General features: G+C 37.0%; 1 protein-coding gene across 1 annotated transcript; it reads right to left on the reverse strand.

Annotated features, from left to right (window-relative positions):
• On the reverse strand, window positions 626–13360 carry LOC109232413 (DEAD-box ATP-dependent RNA helicase 13). The gene is made up of 15 exons (XM_019398171.1): window positions 13106–13360; window positions 11036–11323; window positions 9355–9527; window positions 9075–9269; window positions 7956–8132; window positions 7019–7401; window positions 6540–6720; window positions 4308–4430; window positions 4116–4232; window positions 3537–3641; window positions 2341–2481; window positions 2113–2178; window positions 1364–1516; window positions 1163–1244; window positions 626–1072 (listed from the first exon to the last, which is right to left on the reverse strand). The coding sequence occupies exons 1-15, from the start codon at window positions 13272–13274 to the stop codon at window positions 1017–1019; spliced, it is 2409 nt and encodes an 802-aa protein (XP_019253716.1). The 5' UTR covers window positions 13275–13360; the 3' UTR covers window positions 626–1016.

Below are 27259 nucleotides of genomic sequence, written 5' to 3' on the forward strand. Positions count from 1 at the left end.
TGAACGAAGACGACGGAGTTTGGGGAATAGACCATGAATTGCTATGTTTTTGGGGTGTTTTTCAGTTGAGAATTATTTTTATAACTGAAAATACAAATTTTGTGTGTTATAATTGAGTTTGTTGAGTTATATCAGAAGTCTATTATGTTAATTGATTCACTTTCCGTCTAAAAACAGCTGAATAGACCATGAATTGCGCTATTTACGTTACTGTATTCACAAATGCATATCGTGAATACAGTTGAATACAATAATCTATCTAGCTGTAATCCCCTGTTTCATGCCGTGAATACAGTCGAATACAAAGAATTGTCTAGCTGTAATCCCATGTTTCATGTCGTGAATACAGTCGAATACAAAGAATTGTCTAGCTGTAATCCCATGTTTCACGCCTAGAAATGCTACTATATTCATGAATACAGTAGCTTAAATACATCGAATACACTCTAAAAACCTGAAAACATATCTATAAGAAGTAATATAGTAAATGATAGCTACAACTAGCTAATAACCACTAAAACATAGTGGTTTATGAAAGTTCTCTTCTTTTTTACGGTAGTGTCCGAACCAGATAGTTGTACCTCGACTAATTTTATGGGATTCTTATTCCCTCCCATCAACACAAGTACCGGATAAAGTTCATCTTTATTACTATAACTTTCCGCTTAGTCAAACACAACAACAAAATCTTTTAGCTTCAGAAATACATTCAAAGCACTTTACAACTGACTAAGTATTGCTTCCATTGATGAATATGAAGCTAGGCAGAATGAATAGTGTATTTCCTGCAAGAGTAGCCTAATATTTGATTTCAAATCAAATTATGAATATAGTCTTTACAACATGGTTTGCTCTTTAACTTCAGCTATAACTACAAAATTGGTTGACTGGTTTATAGTTCATTTAATTTAGTCGTGGATGATTTCATGAGCATAGGAATCTATACCAGCGTTCCACTTGGCTCCCGACAGGATAGACGAAGAATCGCTCTGGATCTTCTCTTTTACAAATAAACCCTACTCTTTTCCTGCTTGAAGCTTTTTCTTCTGTTTTCGCCGTTGTTCACGCATGCCTGTAAAATGGAAACCAGGGCGAAAATAATGAAGATCAAGGGAAATAAAAGATGTCAATAGTAATTCTTAGAGGGAAGCAAGGGAAATACATTTTTTGGTTTCTTTTCTCTTTCTCCTTAACTCGTTTACATCTTTCCGCTTTTCAGCAATTCCCTTCAAGTTGAATTTAGCCTGCGAGTGCAAACAAAGTGGATATTAGGCCTGAGTTTAGGAATGAAAGCAGCACATACAGAATATGCAAGAACATAAATTAACGACTGTATTGTTGAAAAAATTCAGTAAACAACTACCTGTGGACCAGCACTTCTAAGTGCTTGGAGAGGCTCGACACAATCTTGACCAATAACCATCAGCTTCTTCCTTTTAACATCTCCAGAATTATTTGGATTTTTCTGCTTAGCTAATTCCTCCAGTTGGTGCTGAAGGAGAGGTGAAACACCAGCCTGAAAAGAACGCAAAACCGTTAAACTAACAGACGAAGAGATGCAGGCGTCTCTAGATTAGAGTTGCCCCCCCCCCCCCACAACACACACACACACACAAAAGAAAATGATTATGTTTTTCATTACTTGTACTACAGTTACCATCACACGCGGTTATTCAGCAAAGAAATCACACCTACCTTTTATAAAACAAATAAATAGCTTGGAAAAGAAATTTTCTTGGACAAGTAGCTTAGAAAGAAATAATAGACAGTATATTTGTCTCATGTCATCTTTCAGTTAAGAGAAGTGAAGGGCTCTTTTCTACTCCAGTAAGCTTATATATGGAGGCATCGTGACGGGAGAGAAAAAGTAATTCGGGAAACAACACATTATTGCCGGAACCACCCCCCAAACCCAACCCAAAAATAAAGGGAAACCCAAGAAAGAGAAAGTGAAAACAATTTGGAATAGAGGATAAGGTGTCTGTTCTTCAATTCTAGTGGACATCCAGAGTTGAACTTGTTTCGTAACCAAGCAGAAAGTTGATCAAAGCACACCCTAAAGTCTCGTTAAATGGGATGAGCAACATATAAAGAGACAGAGAGAGAACTAACCCCAGCCAAGTAGCGTTTTGAAAATGTTTTAGGCTGCAATGGCCGTGAAAGAAGAATTTTGAGCTCCTGCAGTTTCAAATAAAAAGTTCAATATTATCAAAACATACATAAGACATTAAGCCCAATGTGGTCCAGCCCTTCTCCAGACCCTGCACATAGCGGGAGCTTAGTGCACTGGACTGCCCTTTTTTTAGATAAAAATATCATAAATTTCATAATCAGATTGACCTCTTGTAGCTTGTTTAGTTGAGCAGACGTGGTTTTCTTTCGCTTATGGTTGTTCACCCTTTCCTCCTCACTATCATTATCTTCCAAAATGAGTCCCATTGATTCAGCATTTCGCTCAAGCCAATTTTTCTTGGCCTTGTCCTGAAAAACGGAAACTAACAATGAACCAAATGTATAAATCTGAACTCATGTTACAAGCGGGAAACAGATGAAACAATAATCTGGAACTTTAAAATTAAGTTAATAGCCAGATACAGAGAACATTTTGCTAAACAGTTCTTTTTTCTAATTGTGAACCCCATCCATTAAAGAGTAAGAATTCGTAAAGCCCACACACACCCCAAACCCCCTACCCAGGGGCGGGGCCCATCAGTGGCGCTTTCCCGCTTTGCTATGGTGACCCAAAATCCCAACCATAAGGTTGGAGGTGGAGGGTCCTTACCAAAGCTATCCTTCTTTTTGCTTTTTGGTTAATGCAGATAAGTTAGTAACACTTCTTTGTAAGGAAGAACCAACAAGGGTAGAAGTTTTCAACTACTTTGACTACATTTTTTGTAAAAGAATGAAGAATTAAGAGTGTTATTTGTCTCCTAACTATTATGGTACGTCCCAAAAGAAAGTAAATATATTTCACTGCACTCTAGCAAAAAAATCCTTCTTTTGAAGCCTCTATGGGAATTTAAAGTAGCATGCAACGCAATAAGATTCCTAAAAGAAAAATACAATGTTAATTTGTCCCAAAAGAAAAAGATAAAAGATAAGCCAATGAGGTAAAAGTTTAAACTAAGTTTGCTGGATTCTTAGCAAAACAATTATAAAGCAAGAATATTAGTGTTTAATTAATTTGGTGGAGTATCTCCTAAAGGAAAAACAATTACATATCTTCTGAGCATAATATCCTCCAACGCTAGCCATTCTATGAAAATTCAAAACAGTATGCAACCATGCTGGTACGTCCAAAAAAATAGGAAGAAAAAGGCACTCAGTGTGTACAATAAAGTGATGCTAATCAGAAAACAAGATGAAAATTCACTTCACTTGCTGAAGAATGAAAGAGGCTTCTGAAGTGTAAAGTAAAGTGCATTATCAAGAAAGATGCATTATAATCATCAGGAGTTAGATTGGTCACCCATACTCGTGACCATGACATCGGAAGAAGCATTTAACACTAAAAGATACATGGACCGGAAAATCACCTGAGAGTCCTTTCGCGAGATCTTGTCTATTTGACGTGCAAGGGATAATCGCTTCATAACTTCTGGCATGTATGACATTTCTAAAGGAAATCGCTGAAAGTTCTCCTGGAAAAAATAACATTATTTATTAGTGCAAATTAACACAAAGAGTTGCTACCCTAATAGCGCTCTCTCCAAAGTATAAATGTAAAGACAGGAGGGAGATAAATTATATTCCTTGAAATGGGTGTCAATCAAGTTAAGCATATAGCTACAGTTAACCAACAGAAAAAGATAGAAGCAAGAAACTGTAAAATGACGGGACAAGAGAAGCAGCAGAAGTAGTCTTGCTTAGAGAAACATAATGTCACTATTTCATCTAATCATTTTGTATAATAATCATAAAAATTAAAAACCAATTCTAAGTTGCATATGCTAAAAAATCTGTACTTAATCGAGTCAACTTCCAAACTGAATGGTTCCTCTCTCACGATGTACCCCACTCAAAGCCACCACTTAATATAGTTATTCTTTCATTTACAGAGGGTATGTATCCATTTGATGAGGATCTGCTCCTTCCAATGGCTATTCAAAGATTACCTTTGAAAATGACTTGCATAAAGCAGCAAACTTTGAGGTATCATTTGGTGTGATTAGAGCAATGCTACACCCATCAGAATGAGCCCTAGCGGTTCTTCCACTTCTATGAACGTAAACCTGCACAATAACTTTCATGATTGAAATTGCAAATTTTTAACAAGCTATCAATAAGAAGGCACATTACGAACTTACTTCAGCTGAATGTGGTAGCTGATAGTGAATGACTGTTCGAACACCAGGAATATCCAGTCCTCTGGCTGCAACATCTGTAGCAATGAGTATACCATGCTCATTTGACCGAAACCGGTCAATTGCCTGCATTGAACAGAATGGCTAAGAAGAAAAGGCAGCAGAACATCGTGTAAATACATGTTTAGTATTCAGTGTTCGTGAAAAAGTAGGAAGAGCAATTGATGTGATGATCGGAAAAGAGGAACAAAATAAAATATTGTTTCTTCTCAATTGAAGAATGAAACAATCTCATAGCAAGCGGATACATTGTCAAGACTGCAGATAACAGGTTGCGATGCCTTTTTAGCGAGACAAAGAATAACTGGTAACATAGGCACAATGATACAGCAACACGGATATCCCAGGTATAGCACAATAAGGACTAGCAATCCATATTAACCTGATAACAATGTCTTAGCTTATTCCTGGGTTATTTTTGTTGATTGATATACGGATTCGCTAGTGATTTTTATTAACTTGAATCATTTGAATTAGATTGATTTGATTCGATTCAAATAATCACTGTAACTTGGCATAGATTAGGAGATTTCGATTCCACCAAATCAGCAACTTGACCAAATTGTAAAATATGTTTTGAATGAAGTCCAAATTGTAGATATGTGAGTAACCAAGTTTAGTGAATAATCAAGCTTTCCCATTATTTCTCACTTTTCTCCCAGTCCTTGGTACAGAGCCACGGAAGAAGAACATACTCGGTGGAAAAGCTATAGACTCTTTGAAAAGCTACAGTGGTTGCCGGACTAAGTCACATTGACTACCAGAACCCTAGGATGTTAACTTCTAGACCTCACCACCACACCAAGAAAACTCGCAGTGCCCTGACAGCCCCATCTCCCATAACTCATCCACAGACGGCTTCGCTGATCGCCATGAGCCATCAATCTCGCCAGACCCGAAGTCATGCGCCAACGGCCTCACTCGTGGGGTCTTTCACTGGACGACTTGCACGAGGTAGGCAAAGCCACTACACTGCACACCATTCTCTACTTCCTACTCTTCCTTCTCCAAACTTGCAATCCATAACGGTCACGCCTTGGGTACACTGTTCTGGCATCCCTACCTGATGCAACTGGAAGGAGACTCCCAGGTTACGTCTTATGCTCAGTTCTATCTCCCAACTTCGAGGAAGTCAAATGGGATTTGACTATCAGAAGAAACATAAAGTGTATATAATTTCCAAAGCTAATGGAGCTGCTGGCCTCTATACAGCACATTCTAGCTCTTAATCCGAAAGGAAGCCAAAGCGGCTGTTTTCGACAGACTAAATTTCCCTTCCTCATTCAGAGCAGTTAGGAAAACTAAGACCAGAGTTGCAGTTTTGGTGTAGATTACTAGTGACGGCTATCTTTGTTGTCACAAAATAGAGGAGGAGAACCCACCAGCGGTTTTGAAGTTTTGCAAATTACTAGGAAATATTGGCCAGCGAGTTGCTATGAATTGTTCCTGTCCCGATCGAACCAACTGATACTATCCATTGTCTATCCTTTAGCTGGTAAAAATTAAGCTCACAGCTGGAGCCTGGAGGAGGATGCTTTGCGATGGAGGAAGAAGACCTGTACTCGACTGCTGCTATGGACACATTGAGGCATAGTGTTGCAAACTTTGGCCTCAATCTCTTGGTGGGATATTGCCTCATAGATGTTTTGGAGAGTCAGAAAACTAGACGTATTGCATGAGCATTGGAGAATCAGAAAACTAGACGTATTGCATGAGCCCATTCCAGATGTAGCCCCATTAGCTCTCACAAGGGATTTTCTTTTTTGGAAGGAGAGGAAAATGAGAGCTTTTGAAGGAGTGGAAAATGGAAATGACTTTGTACATCTGAGGAATAGACTCCTATATTTGGTTACTTTTTTATGCATCAACGAGGTCCCCATTTGTATAGATAATTTGGTGTCTTTTTCGTCAAGGATCATAGTTTGTGTAGGTTCTCTACTTTTTTGACACACTCCTAACATATAGCAGTTGGTTCCAAATCAATAAAATTGTTACTTTATCTAAATATATTGCATTTTCCAATTCCTAATTTGAGAGCAGATCTTTGGTGTACCAATCAAAAGGCACCAGTCCGAACATGTCCTGCTTTTCTCCACAAAAGATTTTAGCCAGACAATTTCAAAGCAAAAGACAAAGGAGCATAACCTAATATGGAAAAGAAATCATGAAAGTGACCTTAAGTCGGGCTCTCTGCTGCATCTGGGCATGAAGTGTCCAAATATTGACGCCAAGGATGCGCAAGAGGGAGGAGATATGGCGTAAAGCGGCAATGGACGTACAGAAGACAATTGTCCGGCCTTGCCCGTGAACACTCAAGATGTAATACAAATACCCATCTTTATCTTCTTCGCTACAGCTGCAACCCATCAATGGACGATCAATTTCATACCAGGTTAGCATGCATGGTGAAAATAAGTATGCATTTACAGCAGCAGAATATGCACGATGCTATAAAACTATAAAAACGAAGGAAAGGGTTATCTCAGATAAAATATATAAAAAATTGCAAATTTTGGCCAATGATAAAACTTCACCAGCACATAAGCATAAACAATCATTGAAAACATGTTCAGAAAGCTGAGTTGATGTTAGGCCAATGTCGGTATAGTTGGACAAATTATTTTCAATAGAGAAAACAAGAAATACCGACTTACTCTATAAACGATTCCTCGAGCTTGTTTGCTAGAATTGATGCATTGGTCAGATCAATTATTGCAGCATCTGCCCTCATTCCTGCTCTCTCTGACAGAGTTTCTATTGAATTCAACTCATCGTTTGCTTTTGATTTTTGTGATCCGCGCTTTAGCTTCTTCCTGAAATCAGCAGACAAAGCAATGGTAGCAGAAAACACAAATGTTTGCCTTTTCTTTCTTTGGACACTGGAAACTGTTTCACAATTATGTGTTTTCTGTGAATCGCCATCAGTTGATTTACTAGCCATAGGAAGCATGTCAACTATAGACTGCAACTCATGGAAATGGCCATTTTCTATCATGCGATCCGCCTCGTCCAGCACAAAAAACGACAGTGAGTGTAGCTGCAGAAGCAAAAAGAAAGAAATATCATCCATTCTATAGAAAGAATAGAAACATGGCTATGCATGTTTTGCCCTACCCACAACAAATGTGGAATAACTGGCACGGACCATTAAGATTATCAGGTTTCACGAGACTTGACGACCATAATTGACGGACAGTTAGTCTTAAGGACCACAAACCCTCAGTTTGAAGTTGTCCACACTTTTGCAATTATTAAGCAAACCAATTAATCTATACACCCAGTAAACAACCTTATTAGTATCCACATTCTACATTAGAGTTAAACCTCAACCAGTTTCAAAAGGGTTGTTTTTGAGGGGTGCGGAAACAGAAATAATTTTTATGAAAATAAAAGGCCATACAAAAATTTATTTCATAGAGTAAGAGGCACAATCATGAATCAACTCTCTCTATCCTTTGCTTGCTTAGCCAACAGATAATTATCTTATTCCTTTTTCTCTTTCCATTTTCCTTTAGGCTGGGGAAGAAAGGGAGGGAGGTTAGGAGTCGCCTTGTGACAGAAGCCTGTTACATGTCATAAATTGCTACTAACCTCCACGAGATGAATTTCACCACCAGACATAAGTTCCCAGAGCCTCCCTGGAGTTCCAACAACAATTTCAGGCCTTGTTCTCAAAAGTCTTTCCTGTTTTTCACTTGACATTCCACCAACAATAGGAACAACCCTAAAATTGGAATGTCTTGCTGCTTCCTTCAAATGATCGGTGACCTGGAGCGAAGGAATTAATAGATTAAAGGAAAAAAGGATAGAACAAGAAAGTGCAGATGAGAAGCCCCTCAGAATGGGCAATCAAATGACTTGCAGTGAACTAACCCACCAAGTCTAAACAGATAGATAGCACAGGCCAGGCAACATTATTGAATAACAAAAGGAAAAGCCAACTGCATTAATAAGGACTGCAATATAAATAAAACATGAAGTCCACATTCCATTTTGAAGGATTTAAAACAGGAAAGTAACAGCAAATAGGAACATAGAAACTTAATGTGATACACCATTCTACTCGAGTTGAGCACATATCTTCTTTTATCTCTATTTTTGTTCCCCTAGTGTTGATTGGTCAAGGGGGACAGGGACAAAATATCGTGAACTTAGTGCACCTCAGCGTAAGCCTCAGCATTAATACATTTTTATTTCTGTGACACCACCGCCATTATCTTAATCGAAAGAAGATTTCTTGGGTGATTACTTGGCAATGCTTTTCTACAACCATACATATTTTGAATAAGCATTTGGCCCAGAGACATGCATATATATATATATATATATATATATATATATATATATTTGTGTGTGTGTGTGTGTGTGTGTGGAGAAGACGACAAAAATGATCCCTAATGTTTGGGATAGGTGCAAAATAGTCCCTTAAATATACCACTAAGCAGTTTCAGCCCTTTAAGTTTGCCAACAGTTAGCAGTTTTGGTCTCCCTCAAATATTTAACGGACTCTGGTTGTTATGTTTAACGGGAACTGTGAAAAAAGAAAAGATTCATGTACAAACTTCACTTATCAGAAGAATCTTAAATAACAAACTTCTTGACAGATCCTCATACTACGTTGTTTAGAAAGGCCTAAACAGCTGACAAGATATCAGCTTATTATTTTGAAATAATAAAGGAAAACAAGTTGTAATATGAGAATTATCATACCTGAAGGGCAAGCTCTCTTGTAGGAGTAATAATTAGAGCACGGAGAAGACCTGTCGGAGCGACTTTTTCATCCATCTCTTCATTTTCTGTAAGCTGCCTTTCGGCCTTTTCTCTTTCCTCAAGCAGACGTTGAAGAATGGGCAGACCAAAAGCTAGTGTTTTCCCTGATCCTGTCTCCGCAGCACCCACAACATCCTGGCACACAAACCAACCGGCATAAATATCACTATATATGACATTATCTCCAGCAAAATACCTCAAGTTTTATTACATGGCCAACCTTTCCTTGGTGAGCAGCTGCTGGAATGCACATTTTCTGTATTGGTGTGGGTTCTTTGAACTTGAGCGCATATATTGATTTCATGAGCAGGGAATGAAGTCTCAGTTCATTCCATGCATAATATTCAGTTTCATCTACTGAATCCTGTTCTCGATCATCTTTTTCATCAGTGACTGTTTGAGTCAGATTTCAAAACCAGAATTAATGCCAAACCATAAGAGAAGTCTTTGACGTGACATCATGTTACAATGATAAAATCAATGGATGAGGCACTAGACAGTCACTCTAAAAGATTAATTAACGATACTTTTGACTGCAACATTAACTTACACCAGTTTCTTGTCCAATAGGAATGGATTGGTCTACTCCAGACGGAAGTTAACATTACCAATATATAAGAAAAGTTGAATGGAAACAGGTAAAAAGCTTCTAGAAAGCACCAACGAACATCGAACAGGGGGCAATAGAACTTTTAAAAGAACTTGTAGGAATAGAAATATAGGAAAGCATGACTATCTCTGTAGGAGATATCAGGAAACTTTTAACCATCTTTTCCTACATTGCCCAGTACCCACTGACATGTGGAACATGTTCTTCTGCATTTTTGGGCTAAATTGGGTAACGCCACAGAACATGAGAGAAGCTCATACGAGTTGGAGTCTTTGCAAAGTTGATAAGGCCATCAAGAAAAGCTGGCTGATGATTCCTGCAACTATTTTTTGGTGTCTATGGAATGAGAGGAATAGAAGATGTTTTGATGGAATTTCAACTCCAAACCACTCTCTTAAGGCTTTATGTTTGCTCAATCTTTTTTGCTGGACAAAGTTGTCCCCAGTAATTAGTACTAACCATTTTTTGGAATTTGTTAGCTCTCTTGTTCTAGATTGAGACATTGTATTGGGGCATACAATGAACTCTTTTATTTTTGTTATTTTGTAACCATGCCCTTGTAACCTTGCATCTCCTTGATGCCTTTTTTCCAATGAAACACAGTACTTCATCCAAAAAAAATTAGGAAAGCGTGACTATTATTTTTCTTCGTCATTTTTCTTTAATATCATTAAAAGCATGATGAATGGCCAAACGTTTAGCAAAAGATTCACATATTCTGGCTCTGGCTTCTTTGCGTTTATCCAGCATTCTTCCAACATTCAAGCAGCGGTGAAGTTTCTATTTTATAACCGGAATTGAATTAGACTGAACTAAAATCTATGACATACAAAACCATTCGAGAACCCCAAAACACAGAACTTCACTTAGTGAAAGAATAGGTCAAAATAAAATAAAAAAATTGAACAGGTGAAATGGTATAAATACCCAAACCCCACTTGTGAGATTTCACCGAGTTTGTTGTTGTTGTTGTTGTTGTAAAATGGTAAAAATAGGTCAAAATATTGATGCACCACACATCCAGTAAAATAACCAACAGCCAATGAAATTATCAAAAAGATACGCAAATGAGATTAACAGTTTTCTCTGCATTGATCTTGAGCTTGAAGTTAAGTGACTGATATCAGAATTTCCTTTTCTTATTTTTTGATAAGGACTGCTGTCAGAATTTCAGAAATTATGAAAAAATCCACAGACCCAATGAACAAGTTAGCATTGACTATTATACTAGACTTGAATAATGAGAAGCATCTACAAAAAGGAAAATAACAGATTTTGATGCAGCACTAACCAGCTGCTGACTCTTCATTTCCTTCAGCATTATTTACAGCATCTTTATTGATCTTATCTTTCTTTTTCTTCTGCTTCTTCTTCTTGTTCTTCTTTTGTTTTGTTTCCTTTTCCACCTCCTCAGTATCTGCTTTGCTCTCACCCTTAGCTTCATCATTCAATTCCTCATTCTTGGTATCTATTTTCTGTTTCTTCGGTTTTGTTTTCCCCTTTTTCTCACTTCCTCCACTTGGTTTGGCAATATCTAAATTGTACTCTGATTCATCGATCTCTTCAAGAGACAGAAAACCTACACTCAAACACCCGAACCTGTATTAGTCCTTCGGACCAAAATTATTTTGTGCTCAACAATCCAAATCAACAAAAAAACACAAGTTAACTAACAAAAGGGGAAAATCAAGAAAACACAATGAAGCTTAGGGGTGTTCACGGTTTGACGGAAAACCGATCCAAACCGAAAACCGAACCAAACCGATTAAGTAAACCGATATTTTTTTTGATTTGGATTGGTTTTGGTTTTAAATTTTAAAAACCGATAATATTTGGTTTGGTTTTGGTTCTATTTTAAAAAACCGAAAAATAAACCGAACCAAACCGATTAATTATATACAAAATTTAATAATTATTTATATACAATATAATATCTTTTTGTTAATAATTTTAATTGTTATTTTGAATTTTGGTTTATCCTATTATATCTTAAAAGATTGCCTAAGCCCAAAACAATAGGATTCGACCAATTTTCTTTTCATTAATAGACTCTAATTCTCTAACCCTCCGCACATACTTTTGCCTAAAAGAAGAGGTAAAAAAAAACCACCACAAGAGTAAAGAAAGCACATTCAAATTGCAAACAATGGCTAAAGCTTTAGAAAGCAACCTTATAGTTTGTTTTTTGTTCATTCTTTTCATATAAACATGTAAATACACTTTCAGTTCTCAAAGAAATATATAAAAAGCATAAATTTGGCAAATTATTTTCAGATTGTTGTCTAGCGTTGTTTTAGTATTATCGACTTATCATTAGCTTACTAAGAACCGAAAAACCGAACCAAACCGAACCAAACCAACAACAATCAAACCGATGGTTTGTATTTAATTTGGTTTGGTTTTGGTTTTAAAATTTTAAAAACCGATTAAATTGGTTTGGTTTTGGTTTTAATAAAAAACCGACCAAACCGAACCGTGAACACCCCTAATGAAGCTTAATGACTAACACAAAAATAGCCAGAATTCAAGAAAGCTTACAGACCAAATAGTTAATTGTTACATTAGGTTTGCAATCTCCTACTCCTAGGATGTACAATTGCTTAAATAGCAAAAGTACCCTCAACAAAAGTTATTTTTAGTAATATTTCCAAAAGAAAAAAAACTGAAAATATCAATCTTTTATCTCTGCCAAGAGAATACAACAACAACTATGCCTCAATCCCAAGCTAGTTGGAGTTGGCCATATGAATCTTCGATATCATAAATGCTCTATTTGGGTACATACTATTGGGTAAAAATTCAATCTTTTGATTTTCTCCAACAGAAAAAGTGCTAAAATTTATATATTTTTAATTGTCGCCAAAAGAAAACATGCTAAAAATTTCAAATTTATCCAATAAGAGTTTGTATTCAATAGTGAGTTTTGTCTAAACTGATCCTAAAAGAAGTGAATGCAAAAAGGGGGAGAAACAAAGTGGCCTCTTTCGACCTCGCTGGAGCCAATATAATTTAAATAATTATCTTTGCCAAGATAAAATAATCTAAAAATTTAATCTTTAAATCTTTGCCAAGAGGAAAACAGTTAAAAATTCAATCTTTATATTGTTGCTAAATGTTTAGCTTTATTTAATAAGAATTTCTACCAAATAGTAGGTTTTCTCTAAAAAATATCAGAGAAAATCAATACAACTGACTAAATGCAAAAGGGAAGAAACAGAGTGGCCTCTTTTAAATCATTTATCTTTGCCAATCTGATAAAATAGGCTAAAATTTCAATCTTAAATCTTTTCCAAAGACAAATTATGCAAAAAAATTCCAACTTTATACAATAAAAATGCAAAAAAAACAGGAAAAAAGAAACCTCCTCCTTCGACGTCGTTGGAACCAATGAGAAAAGAGAAAGCATCGTCCTCTTCGGATATTGTAGAGTTCCATGGCAGTGAGTTGATTCGTTCGAATTCTTCTGAGTCAAATCGGCTTCGTTTCTTTGATTTGTTTGGTCTCTTCTTATTTGAACACTGAGAAGCCATTGCAGAGAAGGTTCAAATTTCTCTTACACTATGAAAGGAAGAAAGAAACACGGTTTAAGGAGAGTTTAGGGCTTTGCCCTTTTCAACCTTTTCTTCATTTTTCTCTCTTTCTTTTTTTCTTAACTTTTTTAATAAATTGCAAATAAGTCCACTTTGTTTTCTGATAGCTACAGATGCATACTTTTGGTTTTCGGAATGAACAATAAGACCCTCGCACTAATAGCATGTTTGGCCGAGCTTCGTTTAGACCAAGAGTGCTTTTTTGGTCAATTGTATTTTTTGGCCAAGCTTTTAGAAGGAAAAAAGTAGTTTTTGAAAAACAAAAACCAAAAATAGTTATTTTTAAAAGTACTTTTTGAAAAATACTTCTGAGAAAAATACACTTATAGCTTGTTTGGTCAAGCTTCAAATATCAGTTTATTTTGAGAAGTATTTTTTTCTCAAAAGTACTTTTGGTGAGAAGCAAATTATTAGCCTGTTTGGCCAAGCTTTTCTTTGGGCCAAAAGTCCTTTTTTTGGCCAAAACATTCAGGTCCGATTACGCGTATCCTAATCCTAAATGGAATGTAAGATGTAGGTCCATATGTAAATTGGCCAAAATTGAGGTGTTTGGCCAAGCTTTGGAAGGAAAAAAAGTGCTTTAGAGGAGAAGCAGAAACAGTTTTGGAGAAGTAGAAAAAAGTAGCTTCTCTCCAAAAGCACTTTTCTGAGAAACACTTTTGAGAAAAATACACTTAGAAGCAGTTTTCAAAAGTTTGGTCAAACACTAATTACTGCTCAAAAGTGTTTTTCTAACTAATTGGCCAAACACAAACTACTTCTCATCAAAGCACTTTTTTTAAAATTACTTTTAAGAAAAACACTTCTCAAAATAAGCTGATTTTAGAAACGTGGCCAAACGGGCTATATGTTTGGCTTATTAATTTGGAAATCACTTTTGAACAGCAATTAGTGTTTGGCCAAGCTTTTCAAAAGTGCTTCTAAGAGCCTGTTTGGCCAAGCTTCTGGAATATATATTTTTACTTTATGTTTTATATTTTAATTAAATAAAATAATAAAGGTCTCTTACTATAAATATTTAAGTTCATTTTTATGTTTAAAAGAATCATACGACCTTGGTACTATCCTTTTTGGTAATTTGACACTCAAAAGCACTTTTTGAAATGATTGGCCAAACACAAATTATTTACCAAATGTTTCAAAAGGTACTTCTTAAATGAATTGGCCAAATACAAACATTTTTTTTTCTAAAGTACTTTTTAGAGTAAGCAGATTTTGGCAGCTTGGCCAAACGAGCTCTAAGTTTATTTTTATTAAAAGTGTTTTTCAAAAAAGTGAGTTTTGGGATAAGCTACTTTTTTTCTCCTCCATAACTGCTTCTGCTTCTACTCAAGAATACTTTTTTTCTTCTAAAAGCTTGGCCAAACACTTCAACTTTGAAAAAAAAATAAGTTTAGCATTGGAGAAGCTTGGCCAAACATGCTATTAATAAGATGATTTAGCCACACAAATATCTAAAACTTGTTTTAACCACAAGTTTCAATTGTTCAATTCTTTTTTAGATTATGTGCCAAATCAAATATGGTACCACGTAAATCAAAACGGTGGAAGTAATATTTATTTTATGACCAAGGAATACGTTGGGATGATTGGGAGCATCTTTTTTTTGCTAATAAATATAGTTATATTAGATTAAACAAAAAGAGTAACATAAGTACAAAGGGGAATTGTTCGAGTTGGAACTGCGTCAGAACAGTCCTTATTGAAAGCAGGTAGAACAAACGATGGGGAAAACATAAAACATAGGGGATGCCACGACTATTGGCCATCAATAGGAGCTAAGGTCATGCTAAACTTGGCCATGGAATCAGCTATAGAATTTGCCTCCCGATAGATATGCTTAATTTCCACATGTTGCAGTTGTCGCAGTTGTTTAACAAAAAAATAGAATTTCAGTCAAAGCTTTATTTTTAGAAGAACTCGGGTTACTGATAATCGAAAATGAATAAAAGAAATTGATTTTGATAACGAATAGATAGCAGAAAACAAAGTAATCCAGTATATTCAGTTGATTTTTCGTGTCCTTACAAATGACTAGTCTTCTCCTTTTTATAGCTATCTCTAAGATATACGTTTTGCCTTTGTCATAATAAGGTAATTATAGTCAATTAAAGGCATTAAATGCTACGTTACATAATCATTGTAATTTAATACAGATTCTCTAACGTTTTCAGTATTTAATGCTTATTAAATACTGTATCTGTACTCTCTTGTGCTGTCAGATTCATTCTCCTTAACTTTTTAGATTTAAACAGTTACGAGCATCGAGTCTTTTGAATATCTGCTCGTGCCTCTGCTTGTACCCCTGCTCGTCCCTTGCAACTCGTGCCTCTTTGCTAATCATCACTCTTTGACCAGCCTTCATGTCATGACACGTCATCTTTCAATCACTTCAATATGTAAACTCGATTTTTCCCAATACAGATAGTCCCCCCACTTGCCATTTATTCATCAATTGAATATTTGGGAAGTGGATTTTATTAAAGCAAGAATATTTGTCGTCATTAATGCTATGATAGAATCGACGCTTCAGTTGTTACTTCCATTTAATGCTTGTTAAACGTGGCACCTTTTTGTTGGTTCTGCGAATTTGCAGTGCTTTTTAAGGCTCTTTTACGGCTTCACCAATTACGAAGTGACAGTTCTCATTATGACCTTTTCATCATTGTACCTTTTCCTTTGACGGTTGCTTCTTAATATAAATATAGTTCTCATCTTTGTCTTTCTCACATAAATTTCAAAGCTTTCAGAATATTCAATTCTTATTCTTCACTTTCCTCATACTGTCATGTCTTCATCAAACCCTAACCCTAGACGAGTTTCCATTGTTGATAACTTTCCTCCTACCCCTAGTAGGAGCAGAAGAGGAGGTAGACTATGTAATTTAGGGTCTTCATCCATACATGGTTCTTCTCTTCCTTCATCTAGTTCTAGTCCTTCTTCTAGAACCAGAGGTTCTCTTTCTCAAAGATCTTCTTCTAGGGGTAAGGAACCTTTTGAACCTCTTTGTGAGCCTTCAATAGATGAAATAGTTCCTGCGGAACTATCTTTCTATAATGATAGAGAATCCCTTAGAAATCAAGTGTCTTCTTTAGATCGTGCTGATATCTACCCCACTCAGATTATTGAGGGTCTGATTACTTTGGTTCGCAAAGAATGCCATTGGAGTCATGACTTTCCTATTATAATCCCCAATGCAAACCGGAGAATTACTTCTTATTTAATTGGGTTTTCTTTTGTTTATACATACCCTTTCACACTAGGTTTCAAACCTGCTATTGACCCTATTATCCTTGAATTTTGTCGTTTTTTTGATGTTTGTTTAGGTCAAATTGGCCCTCTAGTATGGAGGGTTGTTGCCTGTTTGAGGCATTTATCTAACATGGCAGGCGTGCCTTTCACCTTTTCTCATCTATTTCACCTTTATTCCCCCAGACTCTTTCGCCAAGGTATTTTTACCTTAGTTGCAAGGAGTAAAAGAGTTTTGGTCAATCCTGAAGATAACAAAGATCGTGGCTAGTACGCCAGGTTTGTTGCTGCCCCCACTGTTGGTTTAGTGGGTGATGAGAATGTTCCCTTCCCTGAGAAGTGTAATATTGCACGTGAGTTTTTTTTATAACTCTCTCGTACCTTTCTTTCCCTTCAATTTTGAAGATTATTATCCTAATTTTCCTTTTCTTTTCCAGCAACCATGGGAATTGTTGACGATATTCTCAATTTTCGTGGTTGGGTAGGAAAGCTGTTGAATACTGCCCCAATGGAGGGTGGATCTTGGAAGACTCTTTCCCAACGATTTGGTTGGAAAGTGAAAACTCATGGTGAGAGAGTTTTTTTTTATATATATTACTTTTTCTTGAACTTACTTTAATCCTTCTTTTTATCAGGATTTGCAGTTCGAGGGATTAGCGCCGAGGTGGTCGTGGCTTCTCGTATTTTTTTGGAAAGGGCGCAAGAAATAATTTTGGGTTCTTCATCGAAAAGAAAGCTGTTGATGACCAAGACTCTGAAGAAGAGGAGGATGGGGGTTCCTTGGTAACAAGGCCACGGGCTCGTAGACGTATTATCTCTGATGATGAAGCATCCCCCCGCCGTTCTATTCCTCTTACTGAGTCTATTGAAGCCACAGTGGTGATCCCTGATGATGTTGATGATGTTCCAGCTGCTGCTCATGATTCTGTTGAGCAGCTTTTTAACCTCGGGTTTGGTAGTGAAGATTTTAGTCCGGTTTCTGATGAAGCACCCCTGGCTTCTTTTTCTACTTCCGTTCCTGTGACTCATTCTTTTCCGATTGTGGATGTTTCCATTCCTCCCCAGACTATTTTTACTGCTTCTACTGTTCCTCCTTCAACAATTCCCCCCTCCACCTGTTCATCATACTGAGTTGGTTCCTCAAGTAGAGGTACTGCTATGAGGCAAGTCACTATTGAAGTTCCTGCTGAGGGTAATCTTTTAAGGAAATCAGGTCAAGCAGACATGTGGCTAAAGCCTTTGATTGGTCCAGTTGAAAGAGCTAAGCTTGATAGCCACAATTCTTTGACCTTGATGAATGACATAGTGCATGCTTCTTTAAAGGTATCCCTTTTTCAAGCTTTACTTTAACCTTTTTTCTGTTTTCAGAGTTCTCATATTCTCTTCCCTTTTAGGTCAATTTAATTGGCACGGAAATGATGAAAAGAGTTACCCTCTCAGAACAACTAACGCGTGACTATCAAATGGAGGCAGATAATTGGAAGGAACAGTGTGACAGTCTTCAAATTGAGGTGGAAACTTTAGAAGAAAGTAAAAGTTCCTTAGAGCAGCAGGTACGGGCTTTGACTTCAGAATTGGCAGTTGAAAAAGCTTCCTCAAGTCAAGCAAATAAAGAGAAGTTGCATCTTGAAACCTCTTTTTCTGAGCAACTTTCCAAGGCCAGTGAGGAGGTTAGAGAGTTGAAAGCTCTCTTGGGTAAAAAAGAAGCGTATGCTGGTAAACTCGTGCAGAATTTGACTCAAACTCAAGAAGACCTCCGGGTATCTTCTGATAAGGTTTGTTCTTTAGAAAATTCCCACGCTTCTCTTCAAGCTTCTTATGAATCTGCCTTGGCTGAAAATGAAAAGTTAAGAAATGGAATTGCTGACTGGGAGAGAGATTATGAAATCCTCGAAGATAAAACTGCCATTGAAGTGAGTTGGGCATTTTAAATTCTCTCCATGATACCCTCGTTGAAGCTAGCCAAGAGAACTTTAACTTGGAATCTGAGTTAGCCAAGATCAAAAAGACTATTGAGAAAACTCAGCAGAGCCAAGATTTTTCTTCTCCTGTGGCTGAAGCTTCTGAAAATGTTGAAGATGATACGGGTATCATCACTCCTTCAAGTCAAGCTGAGCCCGCTGCTGTTGATGTCCCTGCTTCAGTTCCTTCAACTTCTCAGTGAAAAGTTTATGTTGTTTAAATTCCTTTTTTTTTTATGGTATGTGGTGGAAACCCTTGGTCTTTTTAAGGGTTTATTGAAAACTTTAAGTCCCCAGACCTTTTATGGGGCATTTTGTATAAACAACTTTTGGTTTATGACTAAGTTCATACTTAGTCTAAACTTTTCTAATATGAAGAAATTTTCGTTGCTGTTTGAACTTCTGTTTTGTTTATTCTTGCCTTTATTTTTAAGGACTTACTGAATAACTTGCATTTTTATTTTTCAAAAATGCTTTTATTTTTAACTTCATGAATACTTGAATTAATCATGAATTTTATAAAAGAGGGCCCTTTTATACTCGACACTTAATGAAGAAGACGTCTCAACTTCATAATGGTTTTAATATACGATAAAAGAAATAGGAATACACATGTTTCTTGAAATGACTTTGACAAGTTTTTATTTGAACTTTGTCTAGTTTTGGAGAATACTTTACATGTATTTAAATTACTTCTATAACTTTCTCGTAACTGTTTTTCTTATAACAGATTTCAAAAAAAGAAAATGAACACAAGGTTTTTATTTATAACCCGTTTCAGTACATTGCCTTTACCCTAACTATGATAAGGTTTTTCTTTGGCCTTAGCTCGTGACTCTGCTCTACACTTGATTCATTTAATGAGTGAACTTTTCAGGCTTGATCTTTGATTGTTTCTCAATCTTCTTCTTTGCCTTCTTAATACACGTGTCTATGTATATTATATAGCCCCCCAAGTGTTTGAGCGTTGAAGTATGAAGCCTCGAGCACTTGATTGTTCCTCTCATTTTGGTCCTTTTCCTGTAAAAGGAAAAACACACGGGACTCGGACGTGCGATTATAGATGAAGACTGCTTAACCCGCCTGAATTTCTATCAGAATAGTTGTAACCCTAGACCGGGAATTTTAATTTATTCCACGTGCCTTGCAGGTCGTGATTCATCATTTAGTACAGGCTAGCTTTTTGCCTATCATCTAAAATCGTTAGTAAAACTTTAATAATTCAAAAATAGAATTTTAAAATGAAGATACCTAACCATGGGTATTCTTTTGGAAATAGTATCTCTTCAGGTGAACGACATTCCAATGTGAAGGTAATATCTTGCCATCCATTGTCTCCAACTCGTATGCTCCCTTTCCCGCAATACCATGAATCCCATAAGGTCCTTCCCAAGTTGGACTCAATTTTCCCATATTAGCCGCCTTCGTGGATTGGAAAACTTTCTTGAGTACGAAGTCCCCAATCTTGTAGTATCTTAATCGTGTCTTTCGATTGTAATATCGTTCAATGACTTATTTTTGTGCTGCCATTCTTATTAATGCAGTTTCTCTTCTTCTTTCAAGTAAGTCAAGGTTTATGCGCATCTCCTCTTCATTAGACTCTTCTAACGCTTGCGTATGCCTCGTGCTTGGTTCCCCTATCTCAACCGGAATTAAAGCTTCAGCTCCGTACACCAATGAGAATGGTGTTTCACCTGTACTTGTTTTTGTTATCGTGCGATATGCCCATAAAACACCAGGTAACACTTCTGGCCAATTGCCTTTAGATTCTTCTAATCGTTTCTTCAAATTGTTGATAATGACTTTATTTGTTGATTCAGCTTGTCCATTACCCACCGGATGATAAGGCGTGGAGGCAATCCTTTTGATTTGCCAACTTTATAAAAATTCTGTGATTTGTGCGCCTATAAATTGTGGGCCGTTATCACACACGATTTCTTTTGGTACACCGAATCGACATATGATATTTCGCCAAATGAAATCTCTAACTTCCTTTTCCCGTACCTGTTTAAATGCTCCTGCTTCTACCCATTTAGTAAAGTAATCAGTGAGTACAAGTAGGAATTTTACCTGTCCCTTTGCTTGTGGTAATGGTCCCACGATATCCATCCCCATTTCATAAAAGGCCACGGTGCAATAACCGGATGTAACAGTTCCGCAGGTCTATGCATGTTGTTACCATACCTTTGGCATTTATCACATTTAGTCACGAAATTCTCCGCTTCTTCTTCCATTTTAGGCCAATAATAGCCTGTTATCATGGTTCTTACCAGTGATCTTCCTCCTGCGTGATTTCCACAATGCCCCTCGTGTATCTCTCTCATTACATATTCTGTTTGAGAAGGCCCGAGGCATCTTGCTAAGGGGCTACCGAACCTTTGGTTTTGCGATCAATGGCGGATTTGACAGGTATGTCTTCAAATTTTTGAGCGCCTGTTAACACTCCTCAGTCCATTCGAACTGATCTTTCTTTTTAAGAACTGAAAAGAATTTAAAGCACTTTTCTGATGATTTAGAAATAAATCTCCCCAAAGCTGCAATTCTTCCTGTCAATCTCTGCACTTCTTTTTTATTTGTAAGTATATCAGGGATTTCTTCAATGGCTTTAATCTGCGCTGGATTCACCTCAATACCACGGTTAGAAACAAGAAAACCTAAAACTTACCTGATGCAAAACCGAATGTACATTTATCAGGGTTTATTTTCATATTGAATTTTCGCAAAATTTGAAACGTATATGATAAGTGCAATATATGATCCCCTGAATGTTGAGTTTTAATGAGCATATCGTCTAGGTAAACCTCCATAGTTTTTCCCAAGTGTTCTTGGAACATTTTGGTCACCAATCTTTGATACGTTGCTCCAGCATTTTTGAGACCAAAAGGCATTACTTTATAGCAGTAAGTCCCCCTATCTGTTATAAATGAAGTTTTTTCTTCATCTAAAGGATCCATTTTAATCTGGTTATAACCTGAATATTCATCTAAAAAGCTTAACAACTCATGTCATGCAGTAGCATCAATTAGTTGATCTATATGTGGTAATGGAAAAGAGTCTTTTGGACAAGTTTTGTTAAGGTATGTGTAATCTACACAAACTCTCCACTTACCATTCTTTTTCGGTACCACAACAGTATTGGCTAACCAATTAGGATACTTTACCTCGCGGATATACCCAATTTTTAGTAATTTTTGGACCTCATCTTGAATCACTTGATTTTTGAAAGCTCCTTGCTTTCTCTTCTTTTGTTTGACTGGTGGATATGAGGGTTCTTCATTTAACTTGTGAGTCATTACCTCCGGTGGTATTCCTGTCATGTCAGAATGGGACCAAGCAAAACAATCCACTTTAGTTTTCAAAAATTCAATCAATTTACCTTTCATGTCCTGGCTTAGATTGGCCCCTACGTAGATTTTCCTTTCAGGCCATTGTGCGAATAATACTACAGCCTCCAGCTCTTCAATCGTTGTTTTGATATTTTTATTTTCCTCTGATTCTTGAATGAAATCGGGCCTTGAGTCCATATCTGTTCGTTCTTGTTCAGTTGAGGTTTGTGTTGTTGTATCCTCAACTGGGTTCTGTAACTGCTATTTTTCTTCGTTCCTCATACTTGAATCTGCTACGGAGTTGATATTCCTGGATGTCTGTTGATCCCCACGGATTTGACATATTCCCCATGGTGGTGGAAATTTAATAACTTGATGTAAGGTTGACGGAACAACGTCCATCTCGTGGATCCACGGTCTCCCGAGTATTATATTGTAAGCCATCTCCATTTCTACCACCTGAAACTTTGTATCCTTGACAACCCCTTCTACGAATGTAGTAAGTATTACCTTACCTTTCGTCACGATGCTGGAATTGTCGAAACCAGACAAAGTATGCGCCTTGGGTACTAGTTTAGCTTCAGCTTGCATCTCATGTAGAACTCTTAGTAGGATAATTTTCACAGAGCTACCTGGATCAATCAAAACTCATTTCACATTAGTGTCATGTACAAGTAAAGATATTAGCAGTGCATCGTTATGTGGAGTTAATACGCCATCCACATCTGCATCATCAAACGTAATGCTTTCTTCCTCTAAGACATGTCGCACCCGCTTCCCGTGGGTAATCGTGACTTTGGAAACTTTATTTGCTATTGTATACGTCACACCATTGATTTCTTCGCCCCCGCTTATAACATTAACGGTCCTCTTTGGAGAAGGCAGTTTAGGGGGCTCCTGCCTGTTCTTCATGTACGCTTGCTTACCTTTCTCGCTGAATAACTCAGTGAGATATCCTTGCTTCAACAGATGATCAACATCTCCCTGTAGCAACCTACAATCTGTCGTTTGTGACCATGATCGTTGTGAAATTCGCACCAGTGTTCAGGATTGCGTCTATTTGGATTTGATCTCATTTTTTTTTGGCCACCGCACCTTATCACCCATATTTCTCAAAACAGCTACGAGCTCGGAAGTGCTTAAATTAAAATTATAACCGCCAAATCGTGCCTTCAAGTTTCTATCATCATCTCGTGACTCTCGTGTGTTACGATCATTTCCATACCTCGATGATGAACCCGATTCTCTATTTCTAGATCTATGATCGTACCTTGAATGATCATGCTTTGACCGTGAATCTTTTCCAGCTAGGCCCATATATGGTTCGTACCTGTTTTTACCGGACCTTTTTTCTGTTTTCGCCCGTCTTGAACTCACCTTTTCTTCTTTTTGAGATCGTGAGATAGTATCTTCTTCGATCCTTAACTTCGTGCTATACCTGTTGTAAATGTCATTCCATGTCGTTGCTGGGAATTCACGAAGACTTTCCTTGAGTCGCCTCGTGGCTTCTGAGCTTTTCTCATTCAAATTACTAGCAAAAGCTATAGCTGCCCAATTATCTGGTACACGTGGTAACGTCATTCTTTCACGGTGGAACCTATCCACGAACTCTCTGAGCAACTCGAAGTCCCCTTGTTTGATTTTGAAAATGTTCTCCATTCTCTTTTCGACTTTTTGAGCCCCCGAATGTGCTTTGATAAATGAATCTGCAAGCACAACAAAAGAATTTATGGAATTTTTAGGTAAAAGAGAATACCATGTTAATGCTCCTTTAGTGAGTGTTTCACCGAATTTTTTGACCAATACTGATTCAATTTCTTGTTTGGTCAAGTCGTTGCCTTTTACGCCAGTTGTGAATGCAGTCATGTGGTCTCGTGGATCAATTGTTCCATCGTATTTTGGAATATCGGGCATTCTGAATCTCTTTGGAATTGGTAGAGGAGCAGCGCTTGGCTTCCAAGGTTGTTGTGAATATTTATCCATATCTATTCCTTTGATTACAGGCGGTACTCCAGGTATTTGCTCTATGCGGTCACTTTGCTCCTTGAGCTGTTTCTGCAATGTTAGAACTAAATTTTGTAAATCGGAATTGACCAAGTTACCTAATTCTCCATCTCGTGAATCACTGGGGATTTCGCCACTGGCTGAATTAACAAGCCCAGAACGAGGGTTTTCCAAAGTGTTGGTATTTGGAATTGGTGTTGATGGTGCAACAGGTAACTGGCTGGTAAAGGCCTCAAGAGCTTTATTGACCTGTTGAGCGATCAGCTCTTGCAAAGCTTCATTGATAGCTTCATCGTTGTCAAATTGAGCATTTGCGTTGGAGTGAGATCCATCAGGATTTCCTTCTCGAGACCGCCGAGGTGATCTTTGTGGAGAAGGGATCGGAGTGTGAACATCTTGTGGGTCCCCTTGGAGTTGATGGTTTCCTTGGGTGTTATTGTTAACATTTGACATGATTGTTGATGTAACGAAATATGTAAGGTTAAGAAAGAATAGATTATCAGATTCCCGGTAACGGAACCAATTTGTTTAACCAAAAAATAGAATTTTAGTCAAAGCTTTATTTTTAGAAGAACTCGGGTTACTGATAATTGAAAATGAATAAAAGAAATTAATTTTGATAACAAATAGACAGCAAAAAACAAAGTAATCCAGTATATTTAGTTGATTTTCCGTGTCCTTACAAATGACTAGTCTTCTCCTTTTTATAGCTATCTCTAAGATATACGTTTTGCCTTTGTCATAATAAGGTAATTATAGTCAATTAAAGGCATTAAATGCTACATTACATAATCACTGTAATTTAATACAGATTCTCTAACGTTTTTAGTATTTAATGCTTATTAAATACTGTATCTGTACTCTCATGTGCTGTCAGATTCATTATCCTTAACTTTTTAGATTTAAATAGGTACGAGCATCGAGTCTTTTGAATATCTGCTCGTGCCTCTGCTTGTACCCCTGCTCGTCCCTATTGCAACTCGTGCCTCTTTGCTAATCATCACTCTTTGACCAGCCTTCATGCCATGACACGTCATCTTTCAATCACTTCAATATGTAAACTCGATTTTTCTCAATACAGCAATAATGACTTGTAGTCCAAAATAAGGTGTGAGCAGAGAGCATTATCATGTCGTAGCATAGAGAGTAGAACTTGTGAATTAGTTTCAGTAAGTAACGGACTGTAATTATAAGAGGCAAAGTGTAACCACAAACCCAACTACCATCAGTAGTACGGGAAATACCAGCTGCAACCGCTTGCTTTTTATGACAATGGAATGCGCCATCAATATTAAGCTTAAAAGGAGTGGTGACAAGAGGGTGCCATTTGATATATTGAGTGTGGGAATGGGGTGTGGGGGAACAGGGGACAGGGGGAGGAATTCAATGAGAAGAAAGAAAATATTGTGCAAGGAAGGAAGTGTATGTAGATGATTAAAAACATTATTATTGTGAGCTAACCAAATGTGTCAAAGGGTAAAAGGTACAAAGGAGGAATCATGAACTACAATATCGTGATAGATGAACGAATCCTGAGAGTGTATTGTATGCCAAAAGTTGACCAAATATGGAAAACCATCTGTAGTGGAAAAATATATGTTATACATTTTCATGTTAGGATATTGGTGACAATTCAAGTTGGGGATAATGCTGAGAGAAGCAAGATAAGAAGTGGTTGGTAATTTATACAGCAGAAGTAGCCAAAGAAAGGTTTTGATTTTATTGGGGATATGTAGGTGCCATATCCATTGGAGGCCAGGACATTCAAGAGAGGTGGAAGAACATGAGCGAAGGTAAAAGTGATAAGCAGATTTAGTATAGACTAGACCAGTAGAAGTAAGGTTCCAGCAGAAAGTATCAGGGCATGGAGAATAAGGATTAAAATAGGTATTATGAATGAGTCGTGAAATGTGTAGAGAAATATCAAAGGATAGCGGAGTAAGGTCTCAGGCAGCATGAGAAATAATACGATCCACCGTGAAGGTAGATTCAAGTTGAGTAAGAGGGCCTTGGATAAGGCTTCAGAGATTGGTGTTATTTACAAGCCAATAATCATGCTAAATATTTGTATTAGAGCCCTAACCAATATTCCATTTAATAGCATATTTTGAAAAAAATATGGCCCTTAATAAGACTTTTCCAAATAAAGGAGGATCCCTGCTTAGGGAGTAGATCACGGTTGGGGAAGTGATACTTAGCTCGAACAATTTTAGCCCAGAGATGATTGGGATTGCATTCGATATCTCCACGCTAAACCAGGCAAATGAGCAATATTTTTTCCTTTAGTTTTTTAGAGGCCCAAACCGCCTCGGTGGTGAGGTAGAGTAACAATATGCCAATTAACAAGGTGAAACTTTTTCTGGGTAGAAGTAGAGCCCCAAAGGAAATTGCATTGAATCTTATCAATGTTATGAATGATTTTCGGAGGTAATAGATTGTGTTGTATGAGTACTTATTAGGCGGATCGGGCGGTTATTTACGCTTAAATGGTCGGCTTATCGGTTTATAAATATAGTAATCCGCTATCCATCCAATAAGATATCAGGCGGATTGGTATCGAATTAATGATTAGCGAGCGGTTTATCGGCTAAACCAAATAAACAATAAAAGAGAAGTAGAGAACTAAAAAAATTATCATTTTTCCACAGAAATCATGTGCTAGATTATAAAGACAACTTCTTTTTACCCCACCCTTTGTTTTCTTTTTAGAAATTACAACTAGCACAACCATAAGAAACTAGCTTTATTCCAACCAATTTAGTAAGTGCTGGTAACTGAAGTTTAATATGTCAGAAAGCTGGTTTGAATCAGTACAAACATTTGAACTCAAGTTGCCTATAGATATCATCTATCATTGTTGTGTCTTCTCCCTTTTAGCTAGTAAGTCCAGCTATCAAAAACAAATATAGGAGAAAGTCCTTGATATGTTTCTGTTATCTCTCTTTCCACTTGAACTAACTCTGAGGGAATATCAGATTTAGCTTGCAAAGCCAAACTCATATAATCAACTTGTTAACATGATTCTATTTGATTGATTTGGGAAGCTCATGGCCCCTCATCTGGAATTATCTCCCTACCTTCTTGATTAATAAGTTTAACCTCCTGATTAATCTTGCCTAACGCACAGTTCTAGAAGGGGCTGAGTTGAATTTGAAGTGAATTCAGAATCCACTCCATCTTCTAGGATAAATATTCATCACACAAATTTATCATTGTCATGGTTGACTACTAACAAGAATTAGCAAAAAAACTAGCAAAATAACATAACTTGTAGTAGATGTGAACTAGTTCATATCAAATAAATACCCACAAACACTTACCCATATCAAATAAAAACCCACAAACAGATTTGGTAAAAGTATAAATATAAAAATTCTTGACGGGT

This window comes from Nicotiana attenuata, chromosome 9 (assembly GCF_001879085.1).
Source record: "Nicotiana attenuata strain UT chromosome 9, NIATTr2, whole genome shotgun sequence".
Lineage (NCBI taxonomy): Eukaryota > Viridiplantae > Streptophyta > Magnoliopsida > Solanales > Solanaceae > Nicotiana > Nicotiana attenuata.